Source organism: Natator depressus, chromosome 14 (genome assembly GCF_965152275.1).
Source record: "Natator depressus isolate rNatDep1 chromosome 14, rNatDep2.hap1, whole genome shotgun sequence".
NCBI classification, from domain to species: Eukaryota; Metazoa; Chordata; order Testudines; family Cheloniidae; genus Natator; species Natator depressus.
The window spans coordinates 9,295,962-9,321,196 of NC_134247.1; the positions used below are offsets into that span (position 1 = coordinate 9,295,962).

At 41.6% G+C, this 25,235-nt stretch overlaps 1 protein-coding gene across 1 annotated transcript; it reads left to right on the top strand.

The window, feature by feature from the left end:
- Positions 1–872: 872 nt before the first annotated feature.
- On the top strand, positions 873–25,235 carry CRLF3 (cytokine receptor like factor 3). The gene is made up of 8 exons (XM_074971057.1): positions 873–1,073; positions 5,439–5,646; positions 8,765–8,852; positions 9,366–9,543; positions 10,712–10,934; positions 11,937–12,069; positions 19,768–19,880; positions 21,292–25,235. The coding sequence occupies exons 1-8, from the start codon at positions 873–875 to the stop codon at positions 21,543–21,545; spliced, it is 1,398 nt and encodes a 465-aa protein (XP_074827158.1). The 3' UTR covers positions 21,546–25,235.

Genomic DNA, 25,235 nt, shown 5'->3' on the forward strand with positions numbered 1-25,235 from the left:
GGGTCAGTATAGGTGTAGAGGTCAACCCAGATGAAGTTACTTGCAGTATCAGGGCCTTAAGTGTATAAAAAAAAAATTACTTGTCCCTCATGATTGGACAAGTTGATTTTTGCAAGGCCAGATACATCATATAAGTAAGGTTTCAGAGTAACAGCCGTGTTAGTCTGTATTCACAAAAAGAAAAGGAGTACTTGTGGCACCTTAGAGACTAACCAATTTATTTGAGCTGTAGCTCACGGAAGCTTATGCTCAAATAAATTGGTTAGTCTCTAAGGTGCCACAAGTACTCCTTTTCTTTTTATCATATAAGTAATTAATACTATGTATCTATCCTGGGTACTTATCTATCTCCCATTACTTTAGCACTTAAGTGCTTCACAATCTTCAGTGGTATTTATCTTCACAACAACCGTGTGAGGAAAGAAAGTATTATTATCTCAATTTTCTAGTTGGGGAAGTGAGGCACAAAGCGACTTTTAAATTTGAAATTAAAAATAGTTTCATTGTAATGCAATGAGTGTATGTTCATTGCTCTAATGAATTATTAGTTTATTAGTGTGTAGACATGTAAAATGTGGCAATACATTCAGTGGTAATTCATTGTACATATCAATGTATTTGTCTTATGCAACCTAAGTATAATGATGTGTTTTCTTTCAGTGATGGGCCTGAATGAACATAGATAGCCTTGAATTCTGAATGGGCTTTTTGCAATCAGGACCTGGGTTTGGTGACTCTGCTTTCCTTCTGCTCCACCAGTGCTAGCTTGTGTGCCATATATATCAATAAAGTTTTCCTTGATTTTAAAAAACAACAACAACAACAAAAACCCAAAACTTTTGCCCCGCCCCCCTGCCTGGCTCATTGCCCGGATGTGGCTCGCTTCCGGGTGTGAGGCCAGCCTGGGCGGCTGTTGCCAGCAGCGGGTCCCCACAGCCCGGGCAGGGAGTGGGATGGATCCGGAGGGCGAGGCGCTGCTGCTGCAGGAGGCTCGGGAGAGCGTCGAGGCGGCGCGGAGCTACCGGCGGGAGCTGCAGCAGAGGCTGCGGGGGCTGCAGCAGGCGCGCAAGCAGGTGGGGCACCGGGGGGGGGGTATTGGGAGTGCGGGCCTGGGGGTTGGGGTGAGAGCTGAGGGCGCGGGGGCAGGGCATGAGGTCCGGGGAGCTGGGCAGGGAGCTGTGAGGGTGGGGCTGTGCTCGGGGAGAGGAAATAGGGGGTGGGTGACTCTTGAAGGGGGGCAGGCTAGAGCAGGGACACCCCGAGTCCATGGGCTGGAACACACCGCTCCCCTTTCCTGGGACGGATTCAGATTATGTGGCGTCCACGCTTCAATTTAAAACAAGTCTCTGGCCCTTTTGAGGGGAAAAAATCTGAACATGACCTGAGCGAAACTGATGCAGGTAGTTGTTGCCTGCCTCAGACTGAGCAGCTCTGAGATAAGAACTGCCGCTGTTTTGCCAGCTCCAAGAATTAAAAATTAATGAGACGTCCCTCCCTCTCCCGATCATGAGATGTTAAAAATTTGGAGTTTTTATCAACCTTCTGTTTTGGGGGCTTTTAGAGTTCCCGTTTTAAAGTTTTTCTTCTGCAACCTTGAAAGACAGAAATCTGCTTTTAAGAAAAAAAAAAATCAAAGCTAAGATTCTCATATAATCGCCTGACTCCATACCCATGCATTCAGACTTGAGTGTACCCATTATCTGATTTAACTCTTCAGTGTAGACGTACTCTGAATGTCTTTGCTTTTTGTAGACCTGAGATACCCCCTTGGTGTTAGTTCATCTTGTGGAGTGATCTTTCATTTATTTTAAATCTTACAAAATTTTTGTTGTGATCAGATAATTAATTTCCTTGAAACTGATCCCATCACCATAGAAATCTGTTGTAAACCTATGAGGGTCAGTGCCCTGATGTTTTATGACCAAGTGGAAGATTAATGTTCGTTAATCACAGTGGTTTTCAAAGTTGTTGTTATTGCAAACTGCTGAAGGTAACGAGCCTCATAGATGCCCCTAGTCCAGAGGTCCCCAAACTGTAGAGTGCCCCCCCCAGAGGGGTGGATGACAGTTCAGGGGGGTGCAGCTGGGGCCCAGGCCTACCCCCATGGGGGGCAGGGAAGGAACACCACCCAGCTCTGCTTCTGGCCCTGGCTGCTGGGCCTGCACCCGGGGCCCCAGCTCCCGGCTATACCCCTGCTCCCAGCTGCTCGGGGGCAGACAGGAGTAAGGGGTGTGTGACCCTGAAAAGTTTGAGGACTACTACCCTCATCCAAACTTTGCCATCTGAGCTGCAATGGTAGTGCTGCTCAGTAACATAAAATATAATGGGACACATGACCGTAAACTTGTGTTAGCATGATGTGTATAACTGCTCTGTTACTTTGGTGGGTGTGACTGCTTAGTTACCTTCACCTTTATTTGTGCCTTTTGTTTCCTCTCCCTGGGTACAGGACTTTGCATTCATTAGTACTGAAACTTTCCTTGTTCCTGCGACTTCAGTTGATCTCTTTGCTGTATGGTTCTGTGCTTGTATGCATTTGTTTCTGTTCCCCTGGACTCACTTTCCAACTGTGGCCTCGGTCTTCTGCTGAGTTGGCCACAATTGCATTTATGCTAACGAGATAGCTGACAAAGGAGGACATGAATCAACGATGCAGGATGCACATGGGGACAAGAGCCTTTGGAAATCTCAAGACTCCAAGACTGGGCTAGAGCTAGCAGGAAACATTTGCTCTATGGACCACTTAGCATTGCAGCATCAACCTCCATTTTTGGAACATTTTACTATAGTATTCAAATCCTTCCTCGAGCCTGTGTGTGTATTTTTACTTTCCAGTATTTTCATCCTCTCTTGTGTTTGCACATCCTTAGCTCTAGCATTGAGATTCTGATACCGATTGAGTTTGTATACGCATCTAAAACGGTAATGGGTTTGGGGGAATAACCATTCTTTTCTGTCGTCCTCCACCCCCGCCTCGTACATACACTGCCAAACACTTCCTTTTTTTCTTAAATACTAAAATAACAAGTGAGGGGAAGCCAAGCTGTGTGGCAGCCGCAGAGGCTCATGAAGATTGCTTGAAGAGGAAATTTACTTTACCTAACCCAAGAGCTTCCTGTGTTGGTTGTCAGTACTTCTAAAGATCTAGAAATTACATCTAAGGCTTGGCTTATGTTGCAGCATTTCCTTATGTGTGTAAATCATAAAAGCACTTCATAGTGGAGTGTTTAATTCTCACTTTTAGCTTGTGATTAATTTTTCACGTATTCAAATGTTTCCTTCCTAAAAAAAATTATATGCAGTGGGTTCTTAATTGACTTTGTAGTAAACCTTTTGTAACAACAACTTTTTCATAATAAAGATTCTTACGATATCCATAGGATCAAATATGGATATAGTGGCATATTCACTATTCACCCTGACTCCTAATAAAAGAAGGGAAACATTCAATGGAACTCAAAGGTGATCGATTTCCAGCTGATTCAAAAACAAAACAAAACTGCCTTTCACACACTGTGTAGTTAGTCCATGGAACTCCTTGCACCAAGGTTGAGGCAAAAAACTTAGTAAGATTCAAACAAATGATCAGTCACTTATATGGATAACAAGACTATTCAGAGTTGTAATAGTAAATACAAAAAAAGAAAGTCTTGGAAGAGATTCAAACCCTCATACTTCTGGGGTTAAGCCTCTAAATATAGGAGGAAAGAAGAGATTTTTCACTTGGGACAGCATATTTCATAACTACTGAATGCAGGGTTTCTTACTCTTCTGGAGCATCTGGTACTGGCCATGACCGGATACTTGTCTGATCTGATTTGAGACTATGTGATAGTCTTCTTGTGTCTTAGAAATTGCCTGTTAAAGTTAAATTAGTGACTCAAACACACAGATGTACAGACAGAGTAAACATTGAAACCATTCTCTTTCCTCTCTGGGGAGCTGAATTGTAGGTTTCTCCAAATACTGGCTGGTGATATTTGTGATAGGCCTAATCCAAAGTGCACTGAAGACAGTGAAGTCTTTCTGCTAATTGCAATGGGTTTTGGATAAGGCCTCTGCATGCTGAAATATTCAAGTACAATGTGGTGAACCAACAATGAAGATCTTCGACGTTAAAATACGCACAGTTATATCTCTGTTCTAATGCTGTGTGCTGCAGCGTGGTTCTCATTACTAAAGTGAGTCCAGTGTGTGGGAAGGACCGGCTGCACAAGGAATGGATATTTCATTGTCTTAGTGCTCTGGATCGATGGGAAATACCACACTGCTGCTTAATGTGTTAACGACATGACAGGTCCTGTGCAGTTACCTAAGACACTCTCTCTCTCTTTCAGTACATAGCCTTAATATCATTGGTTGTAACTCTGTTCTAAAACTTCTTGTGTGTCTGAGCTGCTCTCCTTTTTTTAATACACCTGCTCAAGACTTGCAGCTCTGAGGAGCAGCCCATAGGTTACAGTAGTGTCCATGGATGTTCTTATTGAGTATGAACACAAATTCTGCTGAGAGGAGGACTTCCCCTGATTTGAGAACAAATAAGCTGCTAATGTATTTACTTTCCACAGGAGACTTAAATAGTTTATAGACACTGGAAACGAAATCTGTTGAGTAAAGTAGAAGAAGCGTTGCCCACTGGTTAGGGCACTAGCCAAGGACTTGTGAGATGTGAATTCAAGTCCCTGCTCTACTACAAACTTCCTCTGTTACGTTGGGCAAGTCACTTATCCTTTCTATGCCTCAGTTCCTCATCTGTACAATGGGGATAATGGTACTGCCTTACCTCACAATGGTGTTGTGAGAATAAATACCTCAAAATAGAGGTGCTCAAAAAGATACTGCAGTAATGAGGGCCACATTTTTATTGTCTAATAGTCCCAGAATAAATTGATTTACTTAATGTGTTCTGGCTTGATTTGAATTGATTAAATTTTCAATGTGTCTCATTTGCATTGGGCTATTTTGGCCATGGCATATGTAGCCTGCCTCCTAGTTGGCCAAAGGCATCCTGTTGTCCCCATGATTTGTGACGCTGTTAGTGTAGGCTTATCACTCTTAGGCGTGTCTTTAGTTTGTGTATGGGGAAGATAATTGTCATAAAGGATACTCTCCTCTCTTCCAGTTTCAGTGGCTTTCCTCATTATTTATAATCTTTCTCTAAAAGATTACAAGTCTTACTTTGCTTTCATCACTTGTCTTTCTGCTTGGGTAGCCTCACTACCTTTTCTCTCCCCTGCTTTGTACCCTTAATCAAATGAGTATCCTACAATGGACAGCATCCTAGTAGGTTTGTTAATTGTCTGACAGCCTTTGTAAAAGTTGACCTAGCATAGAGCTTTCCACGAGCAAATGCAGGCAATGTGATTCACAATGATAAAGGAATATTTCTTTTCAGCTGCTTACCCTGAATCCTTCTCTTTTCTGTTGTCTTGAGTCAGATCAGAGAGAGTGCAGCTCTGACAAGGGATGTACTTGAGCAGCATTTTAATGATTTAAAAGGGACCCTGCGGAAGCTGCTGGATGAGAGACTAGTGTTATTGCTGCAGGAAGTGGATGCCATAGAACAAGAGAGCATCAAGCCATTGGATGAATGCCAGAAACTAATAGAACATGGAGTCAGTACAGCTGATGACCTGCTCCAGGAAGGTAGGGGGCTGTTTAAAATATACATTCCTATAAGTCTTCTCTTAAAGATTAGTGTAGAACAGGGGTGGGCAAACTACAGTGTTCCAGCTAGGGAGCAGGGTCGGGGGCTTGCCCTGCTCCGCGTGGCTCCCAGGAAGCAGCTGGCATGACACCCCCCCCCCCCCGGCTCCTACACAGTACGTGGAGGCGTGGCCATGTGGCTCTTTGTGATGTCCCGTCTGCAGGCGCCACCCCCGCAGCTCCCATTGGCCACTGTTCCCAGCCAATGGGAGCTGCGGATGGGGCACGTGCAAAGCCGCCTGGCCATGTGTCCACATAGGAGCCGGAGAGGGGATATGCTTCCGGGAGCTGCTTGCGGTAAGGGCCACCCAGAGCATGCACCCCTGAGCCCCTCCCACGCCCCAATCTTCTGCCACAGCCCTGATTCCACCCTCCAAACCCCTCAATCCCAGCCCAGAGCCCCCTCTCGTACCCCAAACCCCTCATCCCTGGCCCCAGCACAGAGCCCACACCCCCAGCCAGAGCCCTCACCACCCCCGTGCCACAACTGCTTGCCCCATCCCTGATCCCTCTCCTTCCCTCTGAACCCATTGGTCCCAGCCCAGAGCACCCTCAACTCCTCATCCCCAGCCCCACCCCAGAGCCTGCAAACCCAGCCGGAGCCCTCACACCCCTCCCCTGTAACCCAACCACCTGCCCCAGCCCTGATCCCCCTCCTGTCCTCTGAACCTCTGTCTGAGCCTGGAGCCCCATCCAGCACCCCAAACCCCTCATCCCCAGTCCCCCCCGGAGCCCTCATTTCCCCCCCCCCCCCAACCTCAGCTGAGAACCCCTTCCCGCACGCTGAACTTCTCATTTCTGGCCCCACCCAAGAACCTGCACCCCCAGCCGGAGCCCTCACCCCATCCCGCACCCCTACCCCCAATTTCGTGAGCATTCATGGCTCACCGTACAATTTCCATATCCCGATGTGGCCCTCAGGCTGAAAAGCATGCCCACCCCTGGTGTAGATCATAGTGCATGTTATGAACTGCATGTTTTGGCTGAAATGAACCTATCCTAAACCAGCACTAATAAAGGTTTAAAGATCTCTGCAGAATTGGTGGTGGGGTGGGGGGAAACATATCAATTCTCGCTTTTGAGGATCCATATTTTATCATTTCGGTGTATATAACCTATGGTTAAGTATAAGTGGGCTGAAGTATGGAATGGTAAAGGGGGAGAGTACCTACTTTCAGAGGTCTATATTACCACAAAGTTAATTTCCAGGCCACCAAAGTAGAAGCAATGGATTGTGTTTGGCCTCTTAAAATAAAATGTATCTCAGATGCCCTCATAAATAACAAAATATCTGTGTTGTTTTTGGTACTGTTAAGCTGGCAGTTTATTTTAACCCTAGGTGGAACTTCAGTGGTGCATAGGTCTTATGCTAGTCCTTTGCACAGGGGGTAAATTTCACCCTATGTGGTCCAATTGCTTTTGCTCTAGGAGAGAATAAGTTTGGATTTGAGTTTCATTTATATTAGAAAATGAGTTTATACAGTGAATGTTTGTTCCAGCATTTGGGACTGGAGGGAAGCTATTTTGAGTCTGTGGAGTAAAAACATAGTGTACAGAAGTTCAAGGATTATACTGTACTGCCTGTCACTGACCTTTCCCTCCCTCACATCCCATTTATATCTGCAAGGAAAGTCATGCTTTTCTCCAGAAGATTTGCAGTTGGGACAGAAAACAATAGAAGTGTTGAGGTGTCCCGTTAAGGGTGAACTATTCCATATCATTACCAAATATCTAGTCACAAAGGAATGTTGCTACTGACTGTGTCCCTGCCCCGGAGAACCTATTCTGTGCCATTTTTCAGCTATGATTGTGCTGGTTGTTTCCTTGCATTGTTTTTGTCTGTCTCAACTTTAACTTTCTTCCACTGTGCTCTCTGGTTTGTGAACTACAACATGTCGTACAGTCTGCTACTTGCACTTGGATGTGAGTTTTGTGCTTAAGGAAGTTGCTAGCTTTGCTGTCTGAATGAAGTCCTGTATCCACCAAAGCAATTTGTCACTTTCCAAATAGTTTCACCTACTCCTGTGAAGCTGGTATTAACACCATCTCCATTTGACCACAGGAGGTGACATAACTTGCATAAGTCTGAGAAGACCATATATCAGAGCTCCTGGATCCCTGGCCACTAGTCTATGTCTAATCCACTGGGCCACAGCTGTCTATGTGGACAGTGGCAGTAAAAGTTTTGCTATACAGTGGCTCTATTCTGAACTAGAGGGGCCACCTCTGAGCAAGAAGAGAGTTCAGTCTTCATGCACATTCAATCTTTTGCTGCCAAATATAGTGTGCGTTTTTATTTTTATTTTTTTTTAAATGTTGGCAACTGTGCACTTGGAACTGGACTGAGCTCACATATCTCCCACAGATCACTGTACACTCATCAGATGATAAACTTGGGAAGAGTCCAAGCTGGATTTAAGCAGAAGTCACTGTAGATATTCCTATAATTTCAGGGGTTGCCACGTAAATGTAGGGGATCAGAGCTGATGTGTTTGAATTGCTTTCTATTTATCTATCCCTACCTTGCACTGCACAGACTATCACAGAACGTTATATTTGCAAAAATAAAAAAAAAAATACATTGATGATGATGAGCAGGGCCTGATTCTGCGCACTGTTGAACCTGTTATAATTTCTTTACCAGTTTTAGCTTTTTGAGGTTCTAATCAGTAAAGATGCTCTGCCTTTTGATGATGTTTCCCGCTTAAAGTAGTTGGGCTGTCAAGTAGGTGGAGCCAGAGGATAAGGAGCCATGATTTCTGGCATCTGGCCCCAGCTCTGTTATTGTCTGGGACCTCGGTCAAATCACCTAACTCTCTCCTGTGAGTTCCTACAAAGCTCTTTGTCATCAGAGGATGCTATATAGGCATATAATAGTAACTAATAGAATTTCAACACTTGTATCTTCTAGCTAAGTGTCTTGCAGGAGCATTGAAAACACTGACTTTTTTTTTTTTTACTGGTTGTTCTCTTCAGCACTGGTTATTCTTTGATGTGAAGAATGTTTTTCTTGGGCATTTTTCATATAAGGAACAATTTTTTTATTCTTTCATTCCAGGAGAGAGTGTCATCCATGAGGTCATGGGAGAGCAGAATGAAAACCTGTGCAACTTTACAAAAAAGGCTTTGCACATTCAGCTGGATAGGTAAGACACATCAATCTGGTGGGGGGATTTGAGAATTCAGCAAGGAACACGATTGACATGCCTCTACATAGGGTTTTTTTTGTTTTTGTTCCTTTTTAAGGCAATGAACATTAGGGGCTTTTATTTCGAAGGTTTATTTCAGGCTTTGCTGTCCCACTTACATATAGATTCTGATAGGGGTTGGCCTTGATAATTCAAGTAGTGTTCAGTCCTCAGATGGTCTCTCTTGAAATATGGACTGTCTGTTTGCAATTGTTTTCATCAATCCCAATGAAAGAGAAGAGATTACGGAGACACAGACAACATCATTAGGCCAAAAATATTAGCTACTTCCTCAGTCTTTTAAGTCTGAAATCTGGAATTCCTTTAATGTTCTAATTTTTAAAACCAGTCCCTTGAAGTATAGACTTAAAAAAATAATCAATCCCACATGTGTTGTCTTTTAAGTGTATCGCTGAAATAGAATTGTATACAAGCTGCTCCCTTACATGTTAGCAATTTTTCTTTCCTTAGCTTGCCAGAAGTGCCCGCCTTGGTTGATGTGCCTTGTTTATCTGCCCAGCTGGATGACTGTCTTCTTACTATAGTGAAAAATCAAATCTTCAGCCATGGGACTGTAGCATCTCGGCCACCTGTACAGATAGAAGAACTTACTGAGAAGCCTGGCGGTATCCTAGTCCGGTGGTGTAAGGTGAGTAAATCTCTTGAATTAATGTAACTCAGATTCTCTTTTAGACCCTGTTTCAAAAAAATAAAAAAGGTATTCTTTCTCAAAAGAAACTGAACGTCACTTTCACTTCTTTCTCCGTCAAGGGAATCATCTCCTTCTGACTTGGGATTTAAAATATACCGGAAGAAATTGTATGTTACGGTCCGATCCAGGTGCACATAATGATAGATTTTCAGGCACAAGTGTGTGTGTGGAGGAAGACCTTCACATGAGAATCCAACCCCTAGTCTGCTCAGTCTGGCACTGGGCTACCTATTTGCTGCTTGATAGTACCTGCTGTCTCCCAGTATCTGCCAATTAGTGCAACAGGTCTGTCTACAACTTGTTGTGTAGAAAAGCCAGCAGAGGTAGCTGAAAAAACTGCCCACTCCTCCTCTCTTCTTGAGCCAAACTGTTGGAAATGGAAGAGGCAGCAGCTTACCTCACCCAGCCTCCCCCTCCCCAAAAAAACAGCCTACAACACTTCCCACTAAACAGATGAGTGCTACAGAAATATGACACTATCATCTAAATAGCAATTGCAGAAACAGGTCTTAGTGTCACATATTTGTCAGAAGCACAGATTGACACAGAAATAAACATCTTGTAGAATCCATACTTGGTGGTGGTATGTATTACAGTAGGTAATTGCAGATAGGGCTCCATTGTGCGAGATGCTGTATCAACCATGGAAAACTCCCATTGATTTCCATGAGGCCAGGATTTCACTCATAGGGATAAACAGTCCCTACCCCATTAAACTTATGCACCCTTAAATATTTGAGTACTCTGGTAGGTACAGTGGATGAGTAAAGAACCTCAGATTTTGTATCAGACACTTGGCTAATTGCTTTCTTCAGTTTTCGGAAGGCATTCCTTTTTTATTCAATAAATCAAAGGTATGGTTGCTAGGACCATACATATTTAAGTTGCTGCTGGATGGCTCTATCTTCCTTGCCATTCCTCCCCAGAAGTATGAAAGAATGTTGTGTGTTGGCTGCTGTTTTAACAAAGACCAACCATTGGTCACCTTACCTTGTGAAGGACAAATGTTGGTAACTTGCACTGCTACTGGGATACATTGTAGTTCAAAGAAATCCAGGGAAGAAATGGTCATGATCCCTTGTTAATGGAATAAATGTCTGTTTAGGTGGATGATGACTTTATACCACAAGACTACAGGCTTCAGTATCGCAAGAGTACTGCCAATCACTTTGAAGATGTGTATGTTGGCTCAGAGATGGAATTCATAGTACTACATATCGACCCAAATGTTGATTACCAGTTCAGAGTCTGTGCCCGGGGTGACGGACGCCAGGAATGGAGTCCATGGAGTATTCCACAAACTGGCCGTTCTACATTAGTTCCTCATGGTATAAACTTTTGTTGTTAGTCTTCTGAAGCTTATAGTGTGTGTGAAAAAAACATAACGTGCTGTAGATTATGTGGAGCTGTTTGCTGTCTGAAGACAATGGAGTTTCCTGCCTTGCAATATATGGAATTAAATGTGTATCTAAATAATACAAGGTAATTAGATACATACCCTTCTACAGTTGGATTCTTTGCTTACTTTTAACTGCAGCTAGTTCTGTAGCACACATGGTAGCTATCAAGCTGATGCTTGTGCTGGAGCAGTGCCTGCACTTGGAAAATGCCAGTGTGAGATTCTGTTCTGTGTTTCATGAAGAATTTTAAATCACATCTGTCATGCCTGTTGTGTCAGAGCCTGTTTTCAGGGGTTTTCTACCTACAACCAATTCAAAAGGGAAGTAATGAGAAATGGAGCATTAACTATTTTCTGGCTTTCCTCAAGGATTTCTGGTTTCTGTAATAGCCTGGGGCTTTGCTTTCCTTGAGGGTGGAAAGTTAGGAATTCATTTCTCAATGGAAGCGTATCTCATTGTGATGTTGTTTAGACAAGTACTTGAGGGGTTAACAAGACACACTGAATGACAAAACTGAAGATCTTTCCTATTTTTTTTCCTCATTATTATAGAAAATCTACGTCCAAGTAGTTTGTAAATGTCTATAAGGCTAGTTCTTAAACTGGCTGGAAATGAGAGAAATGCCAGTTTCTTTAGTCCCAATTAATTTTATAAGAAAACGGTGTAATATACATTTTTGTCACTTCTTTGTAAGTGATCATAGCCAAGAGTCAAATGCAGATTAATCTTTTTGGCAACAATCACAATATTGCAGAAAAATGCCTCATTTCTCTCTCACTCCTTTTGCACATCAATGAGAGGTTAGACCCAGAGCTTTGGTAACGTGACTCTAACTTGCACGTGAAGTAAAAAGACTGGATGCAGCCAACGGAAGCTCCTTCCCCACATGATAGCCAGTGAAGTAATTCATGTTTTTGTGTTTGTTTTAAGAATGGACAGCAGGTTTGGAGGGTTACAGCCTGAGCAGTCGAAGAAACATAGCACTTCGAAATGATTCTCAGTCATGTGGTGTGCTCTACTCCAAAGCTCCTACCTACTTCTGTGGGCAGACATTAACGTTCAGGCAAGTACATGCTGTATTGCCATTGCATGAGGCACTTACGCAAACGGAATTTCCTGTTTTGTCTCATTTTGCTACCGCTGTGTTGTACAGTGAACTCAAGCCTCACTGTGCCTCTGAGTTGTAAACTCCCAAATCACTGACTTAGTGGTGTGTACATAATACACAGTCCAATTTGTGTGGGAAGCCTGACCCTTCCTCTCTTTGCTTCCACCTCCTAGTTCTTCAGGACAAAGTCCAAGACCCTCTTGTAGGATCCATCCTTTCCTAAAACAGGAGCTGAAGTGCTCTATTCCTTCCTCAATGAGATCCCCAAATTAGCCTAGACTGAGTGGACCTGTGGTGTGTTTAGAACTTTTTTTGGCGCGTCTCAGCAACTGCTATGACCTGATCTAAAGCCCATTGGTATTCTTCCATTGACTCCAGTGGGCTTTGGATTAGGTCCCCTAAACAGTAACCTCTGTCCTTCCCAACCCTCCCAATTCTTCTAGGACTGTTGGAGCTTTGTTTTCCTGTGACAGTGTAAGAATGGCTAATTGGCAGTGGAGTAAGTTCTCAAAGATACCACCTCCAGCATAATTATAGCTCTGGTCAGATGACTGTTGGTCGCCATCTGTAGAAACTCCTGAGGGGAAAAGGTAGCTTGGGGAACTTACTTTCAGGGTTAAGAATTTAGTCCCGCACAACAGTGAGATTAAAAACCTTGGCAGCTTTTCTGCATTGAGCCCTTCCCTTGAGATGATGCTGTTCAGCTGGAGAAGAGGAGAGTCCCTGTGGAGATGTCTCGTCTGCCAGGCAGTGTCAGTTGTGATTGTAGATCTAAGAGACATAGCCATAGCTTTTCCCCAACTTTCTCTTATTACACAGACTGATGGTTTTTGTGTAATAGGCTTGACAATCCTGCTGCAAACTCCACTTGTAGTTTAGGGGGTGTGATTATGGTGTTTATCCATGTAGCTTTCTAGATGAAGTTACATTAACCCTAACCCTGAAACTTGGATTCTGTTGGCTTTGGTTGGTCATAGGGCACGGGCATATTCAACTGTCCATTGTCTGCCATGGATGCGAAGGGCTCCACAACTTCCATCTCAAATAAAACACCAGGCTTAATATTGCTTGGTACAGAAGCATCTCTGCTATTAAATGCAGAGCTTTGAGGCTTTCCCTGGTTCTGTTTCACACCAGTGTCTCTTACCTTGTCATATTGATAATGGAGCTGAAAATCCTTTTGATGTGCAGTTTTTTGTAGTGTGGATTTTGCTCCTTCTCTTTTAGGAAAGATCATGTTTCTGTATCACAGAGCAGTAGGCCACATGTGTCTGCAAAAGATTTGATGGAACAGGTGTTTTTTTTAAGAGAATCTCGAAAGTTAGAAAATAGGTTGTGTTACTTTCCCCAATCCCCACAAGAGCTTCCCATTTTAAAGCATATATTAGATTCTGCTAGTTCACGAGATGCAATACTTAGCATTTGGCTTTATCCATCTGTTTCAGCAGTACATTCACAAAGGGATAACCAGCCTCCTGGATAGAAACGGGCAAGACTCATGTTACAGATAATCTTCTTGTCATATATTCAGGAGGCATAATAGCCTCTCCAGTGAGTAGCAAAGCTGTAATAAAAACAGCATTTCATATGTCCCCTTTTTAGAACTAGATCTCTTTGATTGGAGTGTCACCAACCAAGACGTTTAGATGAGGCTATAATTGGAGGTATGATGTAATTGGCCTGGGCCAACGTTATTCCCAGTTCTCTGCTGCCCCCATGGAGCTGTGCTTGGAAGGGATGGTGAGAGATTCTCTAGGGTGACCACCCCCTGCTCTTCAGACTGCAGTTGTTCGTAATGTTTATACTTGCAGTAGGAAGGCAAGATTAGTCCAGCTGTGCTAGCAATTCAAGATGATACAGCAGAGTAAATGAGGCTGTCTGACGGGCGACACAGTGTGCCCTGGTGACTCTGGTAGGTTTAGCCTAATCTACATATAGCTAATTAATAAATAAGTGCATATGATGGATGGTGGCTTGTGCGTCTTTGTTTTGAGATTAATGGAAACTGGGGAGTGTTCGATTTCACTAACTATAAAAACCTATGGTTGATCTTGTACATCTGTCTACTCCCTGCAGTTACAAGGAGAGGACATCTTGTGGGCTGCATGCTGCCTTCCAACAAAGTGATGATATGGAATTTTTAAAACATGGTCTGTTAAATAGTATTTCTACTGCATGTTCTAGATACACTTAACAACTCCAGGTTACAAGTTCTCCAAAACTGCAGAGAAAAATAGTCCTCCTAAATATGGATTCTAGATCAAATGATTTTCATTAGTAAAATGAATAGCAGTTTACCCCTGAACACCACTGAAACGTTCATAGCTAAGTCTTTCTAAAAGTTTTTTTTATATATATATATATATATATATAAATAAAAAATATATAGGACTCCTCCTGTCTAGGGCTGTGCTTCCTGGGATGGTTTGCTGCTGGAATTGACAAAAATATTAAGTTAAGAAATGGTGTCCTGCACCAAACCCATGGGCCTGTTAACAATTTAAGCTTATCCCCTTACTGGGGTGCCCAGCCTGCCACCATGCCCATGGTGTTTATACTGTGTGTGTTGGCATATTATGTTTGTAAGAATTTCTACACAGTTGCCCTTAAGTCCAATTGTTCTGTCCTGCTGATTGTGCGATGGCTCTGTCTTCCCTCTACTACTACTACTAGTCTAGCTTGTTTCTGTGATCTGCTCAGTCATATACACCAATTTGCATGCGGTGACTGATCTAAGTCATGGATCACTTATTTGAAAATGAGTTTTAAATTTACAGATAAGCTAGTGCAGTTGGTCAGCTTTGTTATGAAAACATACATATTTCCAGACCAAAAAAAATCAAAGAGATGCTGCATTAACTGGAGGGGCAAAGAATTGGTATTCTCTAATGTACAAAGAGTTACGATATCTGAACATTTCTAAGTTAATATTTATAAAACTGCAATAATGACTAGACCTAATGAAAACTAAAAATATAGCAGATGATAATTGTAAACCTTATCTAATGTTCTTTTGTACAAACAGTTCTCATTGTGGATCAATTCATAATGCAAAACTTCAAGACACTTGGATTTTTGTTTTCTTAGCTGAAAGCTATGTTATAAAGCAATCTCAGTGATGATTTCCAGAGAACTGAAAAGCCTGATAGAATAGGAGAGTACAACATGGTTCCAATTTGGAGTTCTCCTGTACATCTTGAAGGAACTAACTAGTAATTTGCCAGACTACTCTCAAAATCATAAAATATAAAAAAAGGGCTTTATTAATTTCCAATTCTTGAAGCTGCTGTTGCATCTTTGTAAAGTTGGACAAATCATAGAAATGTAGGACCTCGAGAGGTTATCAAGATGAGCTTCCTACCCTGCGGCAAGATCAAGTATATCTAGACCATCCCTGTCAGACATTTGTCCAGCCTGTTCTTAAAGACCACAAATGATGCAGATTCCAGGACCTCTCTTCAAAGCCTATTCCAGTGCTTAACTAGCCTTACAGTTAAGTTAAATATTAAGAATAACTTTTTAAATCTCCCTTACTGCAGATTAATCCCATTACTTCTTGTCTTACCTTCAGTGGACATGGACAGCACAGCCCGTAATATGTTCGAAGACTTATCAATACCCCCAACAGTTTGTTTTTAAGACTGAACATGCCCAGTGTTTTTTCCTTTTCTCATAGATCAGGTTTTCTAAACCTTTTATCACTTATTGCTCTTCTCTGGACTCCCTCCAGTTTGTTCACATCTTAACATGTGGTGTCCAGAACTGGACACAGTAATCCAGCTGAGGCCTCACTAGTGCCAAGTAGAGCAGGACATTTACTACATAACACTCCTTTAACCCAGAATATTTGCGTGGTTTTTTTTTTTTGCAACTACATCACATTGACTCTTATTCAATTTGTGATCCACTATAGCCCCTAGATATTTGCAGCAATACTGCTGCATATCTCAGTGGCTTTCAACCTGTGAACCCCTGGGGGTCCACAGACTATGCCTAAGATTTCCAAAGGGGTCCACACCTCCGTACAAAAATTTTTTAGTGATCTGCAAATGGAAAAAAGTTTGAAAACCCCTGGCATATGATTTTTCTTAAGTGTAGTACCTTGGTCTGGTCTTTCATCTCATTGAATTCAGATCAATTCTCCAATTGGTCTAGGTTCCTTTGAATTCTAATCCTTCTCATTCTAATTGCATCCCATCCCAGATTAGTGACCTCCCCAGATTTTATACGCATACTCTCCATTCCATTATCCAAGTCATTCATGAAAATATTGACTAGTACTGGACCCCTGCCCACACAATACATCCTTCACGTTTGCCAGTGAACCATTGACAACTACTTTGTGCACCAACCTTATAGTAATTTAAGCTATACTACATTTTTCTGGTTTGTTTATGAGAATGTCAAGTGGGACTGTGATAAAAGCCTTACTAAAATCAGTATCACATCTGCTTCTCTCCCACCATCCTCTAGGAAATTAACCTTGTCAAAGAAGGAAATTAGGTTGGTTTGGCATGATTTGTACTTGAGAAATCCATGCTAGCTATTTCTTATAACCTTATTATCTTGCTGGTGCTTACAAATTGATTGTTTAATAATTTTGGTGCAGTATCTTTCCAGGTGTCAAAGTTAAGTTGACTGGTCTGTAATTCCCTGGGTTCTCTTTGTTCCTCTTTTTAAAGGTAGCTACTATGTTTGCCCTTCTTCAGTCCTCTGAGACCTCATCCGTCTGCCATAAGTTCTCAAAGATGATTGCTTCAGCTAGTTCCTTAAGTACCCTGACAACTTTAATACATCTAACTTATCTAAATATTCTTTAACCTGTTCTTTCCCTATTTTGGCTTGTATTCCTTCCCCCTTGAATATTAATTGTATTAAGTATCTGGTCACCATTAAATGTTTTAATGAAGACTGAAGGAAAATAAGCATTGAACACCTCTGCTGCCTTGATGCCATAAGTTACAGTAACTCCTCGCTTAACATTGTAGTTATGTTCCTAAAAAATGCTACTTTAAGCGAAACTATGTTAAGCAAATCTAATTTCCCCATAAGAATTAATTTAAATAGCAGGGGGTTAGGTTCCAGGGAAACTTTTCGCTGGACAAAAAAACCCTTTTAAAAATATATATATATATACACACACACACAGTATAAGTTTTAAACAAATAATTTAATACCATACACACCAATGATGATTGTGAAGCTTGGTTGAGGTGGTGAAGTCAGAGGGTGGGATATTTCCCAGGGAATGCCTTACTGCTAAATGATAAACTAGCATTTGGCTGAGCCCTCAAGGGTTAACACATTGTTGTTAATGCAGCCTCACACTCTACAAGGCAGCACAAACAGAGGGAGGGGAGACAGCATGGCAAACAGAGACAGACTCTCACCCTATGGGTGGGAGAGAGATGCACATTTCCCCTTTAAGTACACTGACCCCACTCTAAGTACATTGCCTTTTAAAGTAGATCAGCAAGTTGAGATAGCAGCTGCTGCCAGCAAGCTTCCTCTGTCCTGAGCCCTGTCCTGTCCCCCCCACGCTATGGAGATAAGGTCGTTGGGGGGGTGTTAGGGGGACACCCTGACATTAGCACTCCTCTTCCCCCCACCCCCCTGTACAGCAAGCAGGAGGCTCCCGGGAGCAGCTCTTAGGTAGATGGCAGGAGCAGCGCACGGCAGTGGGGGGGGGGGGGGGACACGACGACGACAGCTGTAGTGCCCAGCAATTGATAGCATGCTGGGTGGCTGCCACACAGGGAACTTAGGGGAGCAGGGAGCTGATAGGGGGGCTGCCGGTCCACACTGGTTCCAAGCCCCCACCAGCCAGCTCCAACAGGCTGTTCTTCCTGCAAGCAGTGGACAAAGCAGGTGGCTGCCAAACATTATAATATGGGTGCATTGTGCAACTTTAAACGAGCATATTACCTAATTGATCAGCAAGGTAACAACAAAACAAGGTTAACCGGGATGACTTTAAGTGAGGAGTTATTGTATTAGCTGTCTCAGCTCCAGTAAAAACCAATCCCCACCAAAACAGGGCAGGTTGCTTTTTCAAGAGTGCTCAAGGGATTTAGGAGCTTAAATCCTGTTGGTTTTAAAATGACTTTGCCACTTAGGAGTCTGTTTCTTTGAAAGTCAACATAAATCACATGGACTTTCTTGAAAATTTTACCCAGCATCTTTAAGCAGCAACAAAGAGTAACAGAGGTAAATGTATGATTCACAGGACAGAAGAAAACACATCTATTTATAGAAGTATCTTTAAACATATGGCTTCTATGGCCTCCCTCCCTTTATAGGCCTGATTATTAGCCTTTGGCTGGGATGTGGACATTAGGTTTTAATGGTTCATCCATAAACACAAGTCTGTTTGATTGATCATTGAAAAAGTCTCACTATCCGTTCTTTATCAAAATCATAAATTCATTTTGGCAGGAGCCAGGCTTGCAAATTACTTTTCCTGTTACTTGTTTTAAGATTCTGCCCCCACCAAAGGCATGGTCTCTCTATCCAAAGAAAGTTAGCAGGATGAGTTAGGTTCCCACAATTGTTAAGGGAACCTGCTAATCTTTATAATAAAAGCTAGAGAAACAGCCTGCAACTGTCAGTACGTTCTCACCCTGATGGATTGAGCCATGACCCAACATAGGGCTTCATATTAATAGGGCTAAATGGCTGGTCAGTTCCTTAGTGACAGTCACTTTAAAGTAACTTCTAATAAAGATTTGAACTATGGTAAAAGTACAGAAAGCTCAGAAGTTATGTAGTGGCAGCTGGCTGGCTGGCTGCCTCTGAGCACCTTGGTGCCCATATCATGGGCTTATTTTCAATACCCTAACAATTGACATTTGCAAATATCAGGTACAAGTCTATTCACATTAACAAATTTCTATTCTAGTCTCTGTGCAGTGACTTACCCTTTTACAGTTGACTAGCACCACTGCTCCTACTTTTCCTTTCAAATAGATGAATGGCAACTCCTTAAAAGTGTATTATGTTAATCTGATAGAGATTGCACCTTGTTCTTCTGCAGGATTTCTTCCTCCTCTTGTCATGGATATCATCTGTATTAAACCCACTTTCAATCCCTCTATTAGAACTTAAGTCACGGTTATGTTCTGAGTCCCTTTTAAGGAGCTTTTGCTGAACATAAGGCCTTCTGTACCTGCCAGAAATGGAGCTTTGTGCCTTAAAAAATGTGATGTTGACAGTTTGGTAGACAGTGACTAAATATGTGATTCTGCCTGGACTGGTACAAATGCTAATAGATGGGACAGCCAGGGTAAAGCCATGTTCCACAACTATTGAAAGTGGTGGGCCACAGGCTACATCACTAGGGGGAACATCAAAAAAAAAAAAGTGAAAATTTGAGGATTGTGAGAAAAGATACAGCTGTAACACCTCTGCTCGATGAGCATTTGCTACAAGCTGAAGAGAAGTATATGGTGAAGCTCATCTTAAGGACCTACATGATCAGTTACTCAGCAGAGGTGGTCTCAAAGTTCAGGTGAAATTGTGGTGGAAACCTTGGGGCCATTGTAAAGAGGTCCTTTATGATAAGGTAGTGCTGATTGGGTATGAACCTTGGTGCAGTTTTTACTGGTTTTTGTTTATTTAAAACTTCAGAATTTAACAAAACTTTCTTCTTCATAGAATCGAAACAGTTGGTCAGCCAGACAAACGAGACAGTATAGGAGTGTGTGTGGAACAGCAGAATGGCTACGATTCTTTACAGCGAGATAAAGCAGTATGCATTAGTACAAATGGTGAGCTTATTAATATTGTACTGTTGAATATTATCTATTTGTTTATGAAGATCTTGGCTATGTCTCGTGTACATTGTGTGCTTTTTAACATCTTATTTATCCCTAACTGCTGGATCTTTTGCTGAAATGGTGTTACAGCTTCCAGCAACCTGAGCAATCGAATTCTATGTTATTTGAAATGAACCACATCAAAGTACACTTGCGGATCTTTAACATTCACAAATTCGCTTAATACTGTGTATGCTATAGCAACTTGCATGTGTTGTTTTAAGACTTCAAAAAAAATCAACTCCTTTCCCGAGACTAGTGCCCATTTAGGAAAACCTGCTTGGAGCTGGGCTTTCCTCTTACTGACTGCTACTGTTGAAGCCTGCCCTGTGTCTCGTGTATTAGATAGATTCATGGAGGATAGATCCATCAGTGGCTATTAGGCTAGGAATGCAACCCCATGTTCCGGGTGTCCCTAAACTGGTGCCTACCGGAAGCTGGGACTGGATGACAGTTGATATGGATGGATCGCTTGATAAATAGCCTTGTTCTGTTCATTCCCTCTGACGCTCTGGCCACTCTCAAGACAAGATACTGGTCTGGATGGATAGACCATTGGTCTGAAGCAGTATGGCCATTCTTATGTTCTTTAAAAAAAAAGTACAAGTGATTTTTACTAAAGGTTACATTGATAAAAGAACAGTACAACTGGTAAGCTTCCATCTTATTAATCAATTACCCAAAACCTTGCGAAGCACCACTCAAATATCTAAAAAGAGTCCCTGCCCTGAGGCACTTACAATGAAAGAATTAATGGTACTGACAACTTTCCTGCCTTGATGTTGCAGTCAGTCCATGATAAGCAAATGCACTGGAGATAGGAAGCAGTCCTATCTTTGATAATTAATCCTTGTCTACGTTTAATGCTTGTCTAACTCTCTGTATTTAACTTAATTGAATATTTAAGAGCTAGTTTCTATTTTATGGCTGAAAAGTCAATGGTTAATAGTTTGGGATAGGAGGGTAAGTGAAAACATTTTTAAGATGATTGTTTCCTGATGTGTATAAGGAATGTAACAGTGGAGTTCTAATGCGCTTATGTTTCAGCTAATACATTTGCTTATTATGCTAGTGCACAGTGTCACAGGAACTGCTTAAAATGTTTTGTCAATACCACCTATTCTGTTTTTGGGAAGAGCTAAGAGTTGTAAAGAATTGGTATAGCTGTTACAAAGTTTCATTATGATTTTACATGTCAGTTTTCTTTGGGGTTGAGTAGTGAGCAAATCAGGTGATGACCTGCATTCTTGGGGGGGTGGGGGGGAGGAGTGTGTGCTGGGGCTTCATCAGTGGTACAGCCAAAGTCTGCCCCTAACCATTATGTACTGTAAGAAATAATGTTTACATCTCTTGACTGTTTCAGGGGCAGTATTTGTAAATGGCAAAGAGATGACAAACCAATTGCCTGCTGTTACTTGTGGATCAACTGTGACATTTGACATGGAAGTTGTGCATTTAGGTCCCAACAACAACGAGGGAGGAAACTCCAAACTCAGAGTAACCATCAGTTCTAACAACAGGGAAGTAGTTTTTGATTGGGTACTTGATCACTCATGTGGTTCTTTATATTTTGGATGTTCATTCTCCTACCCAGGCTGGAAGGTGTTAGTGTTCTAGCCTCTCTAGTTGTTCGCTGTAAATTTTAAAAGTTGAATTCATTTTTCCAGCTTTTAGTATCTAACTTGGATTTAACAAAACTTGTCTTTACATCACTTGAAGGTCACTATGTTGTACTTAAATTCATTTCAAAATTACTTCAAAAAGTAAATTCATTTACTCTATAAAAAGCTAAACAGGCAATTAATTTCATACAGCCTTGGAATAAAAACTGGAAAAACCTCAGGGTACATATATTGAATGGAATGAACTTTGTTTACTGCTGCTGTTCTGTGAAACAAGCCTGTAACACTTTTGGCTTAGGGTTAACGGTCCAAAGTTTTATCTATCCCACCTACAATAAGAGCAAATGACCTTAGTAAATTTCAGAAAGACTTAGTTACAAAATGCTGTAGCTTAAACTTTAAAAAGTCAGAACTGTCATGGTTCTGCCTAATACATTTTCTTCTGGCTGTGGTACAGTTTGTCATCATTCCCCCAAAATAAGAATGTCTGAGCCTTAAGTATGTTGAAATATGTAGTCAGGCTGTTAAGTGTCATTTCTTTACCAGTGTGCTTTACCTTCAAATACTGAACAGTATTGTGTGTGTCTTCTGGAATAAGTTTGATAAACCACATGGACCATGCTTAAGACCCCGCTTTAGTACCATGAACTATGGAACTTAAGTCAAACCATAAAGCAAAGAATGATAACTTATTTTCTTGCTCTATTATAACAAAGTGTAGTCGTATAGGAATTTCCTATGAATTTGAACAGGGTAGTTATAAATGACTGGGTAACCGTATTAAACTAGGCCTGTTTCTAGTCCAGAGACTATTAGTGTTACTTGGGTTTACAAGAGCATGTTAACAAAAAAGTGTTTAGAGCCCTAAAATACAATAAAAATATATAAAAAACCTTTGCTTACCTCAAAAGCAAATATTGTGTATATAAAGCAATTGTGGCAGTTTTTTTAAATACAGGTGGTGATATTTTGTAAGCTTTCTAATAGAACATCGTAAGACCTTGCCCTATTCCTTTCATTTAAATATACCCATGGCTGTGGTAGCTACAGATGCCCCATATCCTAGTCTCAAATAAAGTTACCCCATTTGGGCTATGCATTTTTCCTGTCTTCACCCTAAAAGGATGTAAGAGAAGCAAGTTAATTTTAAGACGGGCAACAATTAGGGCATGGAAAAACTCAGAGGGGAGGGATTATTCACATTAGAGAACATGTTGAAAGTGGGAAGAAGCTAAAGTAGGAACCTTTATTCCCGTTCTTGTTACACAAGAAATATATTAATCTAAGTGAAAAGCAGAAATTTCAAGTAGATACCAAAACTCTCCTTAGCCACCACAGAACTAGATTAAGATTTACTGTGAAAAGAAGGTGAGAATTAAGAATCAGCTACAGGTAATACCCATTATGAGATTTTTGGATCCTCAAACTTCATCTTATAAACCGTTCATTGGGGATTAGGAGGCAACTTTGTCTGGGAACAGGTTAAGTTCAGGATTTCTTCCTTTGAAGCAGCTGAGAGGACATTTCGTGTACTGGATTAAATGGAACACTGATCTGATGCAATTTTTTTTTTTAACATAATATAGTTCATCTATATCTAGGAAAGTGCTTTTGAAGACTATTCATGTAGTATCCCTATTTACAGCAGAACAGAGTGTACAACTTGCCAATAGTCAAGTTAGCACTGAAGCTGGCAGCAGAACATAAGTCTGTTTCATATGCCCATGCCTTAACCACTGGATATTACTGACCCCTTTCCCTGTGAGTCCAGATGTTAGGTAGTGGGTGTGTATGATTAACCTCCATAAAACTCGACTTCAAGCAAAGACAGAAGGGTATTCACTCTGAGGCAAATGTACACCTCCCTCTTCTGGTGAAAGGGCTGGTAAGAATAGGTAACTATCAAAATATAAAATGGAGATACATTATATAGGGCTTTGTTCACACAGTTCAGTATACTCCTATCTGAGATAGTTCTCTGTCAGCTTGTTCACAGTACATACTACAAACCAGTTTAAAAAAATTTAATCTGTAGTAAGGGCTGGTACATTTGTACAAGATTTGAGAAATGTCCAGCATGGTAAACTAGCCCCTGCACTACTGCAACAAACCTCTCTCTCTCTCTAGCTTTTAGGGAGGGTATAATTGAGGTCAAATCAGTCTTACCGTAGATCACGAAGTTTAAGTAGGTAAGTCACTTAAATTAAAAACCATCTTTTGCTGTTATCCAAAATGTCAGCTTCCAGCTGTTTGTAAAGACAGATTTGTTGTAGATGATCACAAAGGCTAACAGCATGAACTACTAGATAGGTACTCTTCAAACATGAAAGTACTCACCTGTACTGTTAATCCTTTTAAAGAACCTTATTACTGTGGCAGGAGCTTCTCCAAAACAATTAATGTTGCAGCAGATTGAAGGCTTGACACTTGCAACTGCTTCAAAACATGTTCCACATCTAAATACGAGAGTCATGCAAAACAGCTTGTTGTAAATACAAAACTGCTTATGAAACTTTGAAAGTATGTTCTCTGAAGCCATAATACTCACTTACCTCAATGACAGATGTTTGTCTTGTGAAATTATTTTTTAAAAATAAAAGTTGATCCCTGAACTCTGTGCATGTCTGTTGTTAGCACTGCTTATATTGCTCTCCTCACCCCTCGCTCCGGAATACACCTCAGCATCTGTTCAAACTAGGTATAGATGAGCCCTATACTAGTAAGTCCGTAGATCAGATGACCAGCATAACCAGGTCTGTCCATAAACATGTCTACTCAGATCAAGTGCAGCTTTAATATTATCCTTTCTGTATGGAGTTAAACAAGCACATCTTAGTTCTTTTCTAGTTATTTTCACAGGACCTGCTACTGAAGTGTACGTTAACACTGTTGGTGATTCTTCCCTCTAACCTCAGAAGTGCTACTGTTGGGAAGAACAAGACAAGCGTAATTTAAGCCACAGCTAGTACAACTGCCACAAGACCAAAGATACTTGAAACTTGCCTTGCTCATTATATAGGTCTGCAAACCTTGCCACAACCCGCATAATCGTTGTTCATGTACATTGCTAACATACCTATGCCTTAATTTCCTCTCACTGCAACTCCTTTCTGTGGCTTCTTACTCAGTTTAGCCTATGCTGATGCCTCCTTTCATAAAATAAACATATCCTCACGCAACTCCACTGGCTCCCTCTTAGTTTCAAGATCCATTTCTAAACAGCATATTTAAGCTCTCTATGGACTTGATGCAGCCTACTTCAGGCATTGCCTCACTACACCCCGGCCTTTTGCTCACCTACTATTGGCCATGACTCTTCCTTCCCACAAAATCTCAACTGGTGAAACACCCCTTCCCAGCAGCATCTCCCCATCTCTTCTGAAAACTCCTTTCATATTGACTCCATCTGGCCATTACTATGGTTATTTGCCAATTCTAACTGGTCAAGCAGCAGCTTTGCTGAATTCCTTTGTGTCAAAGTCCACCTTCCTTTGCTGGCATGTTGATTAACACGCATCCTTACTTCACTGCCTTTTTCTGGAAAGTAACAGTTTTCTTCTTCAGTGTTTGGAGAGATTTTTGCCCTTGCAATATGTTCCACTTATCTCCCTTTTTGTAATTCTTTTAGAGAAGGTCACCACATCTTCTGTAGAAGAATCCAACCCCATTCAGGAAGCATTTAAAC

What these genes read in the sequence shown, in the direction of transcription:
- CRLF3 (XM_074971057.1), top strand. Translation starts at nt 873, where the DNA reads ATGTGGCTCGCTTCCGGGTGTGAGGCCAGCCTGGGCGGCTGTTGCCAG. An exon ending in TGCAGCAGGCGCGCAAGCAG is followed by an intron (nt 1,074 to 5,438) that starts GTGGGGCACCGG and finishes GTCTTGAGTCAG; the next exon opens with ATCAGAGAGAGTGCAGCTCT. An exon ending in TGATGACCTGCTCCAGGAAG is followed by an intron (nt 5,647 to 8,764) that starts GTAGGGGGCTGT and finishes CTTTCATTCCAG; the next exon opens with GAGAGAGTGTCATCCATGAG.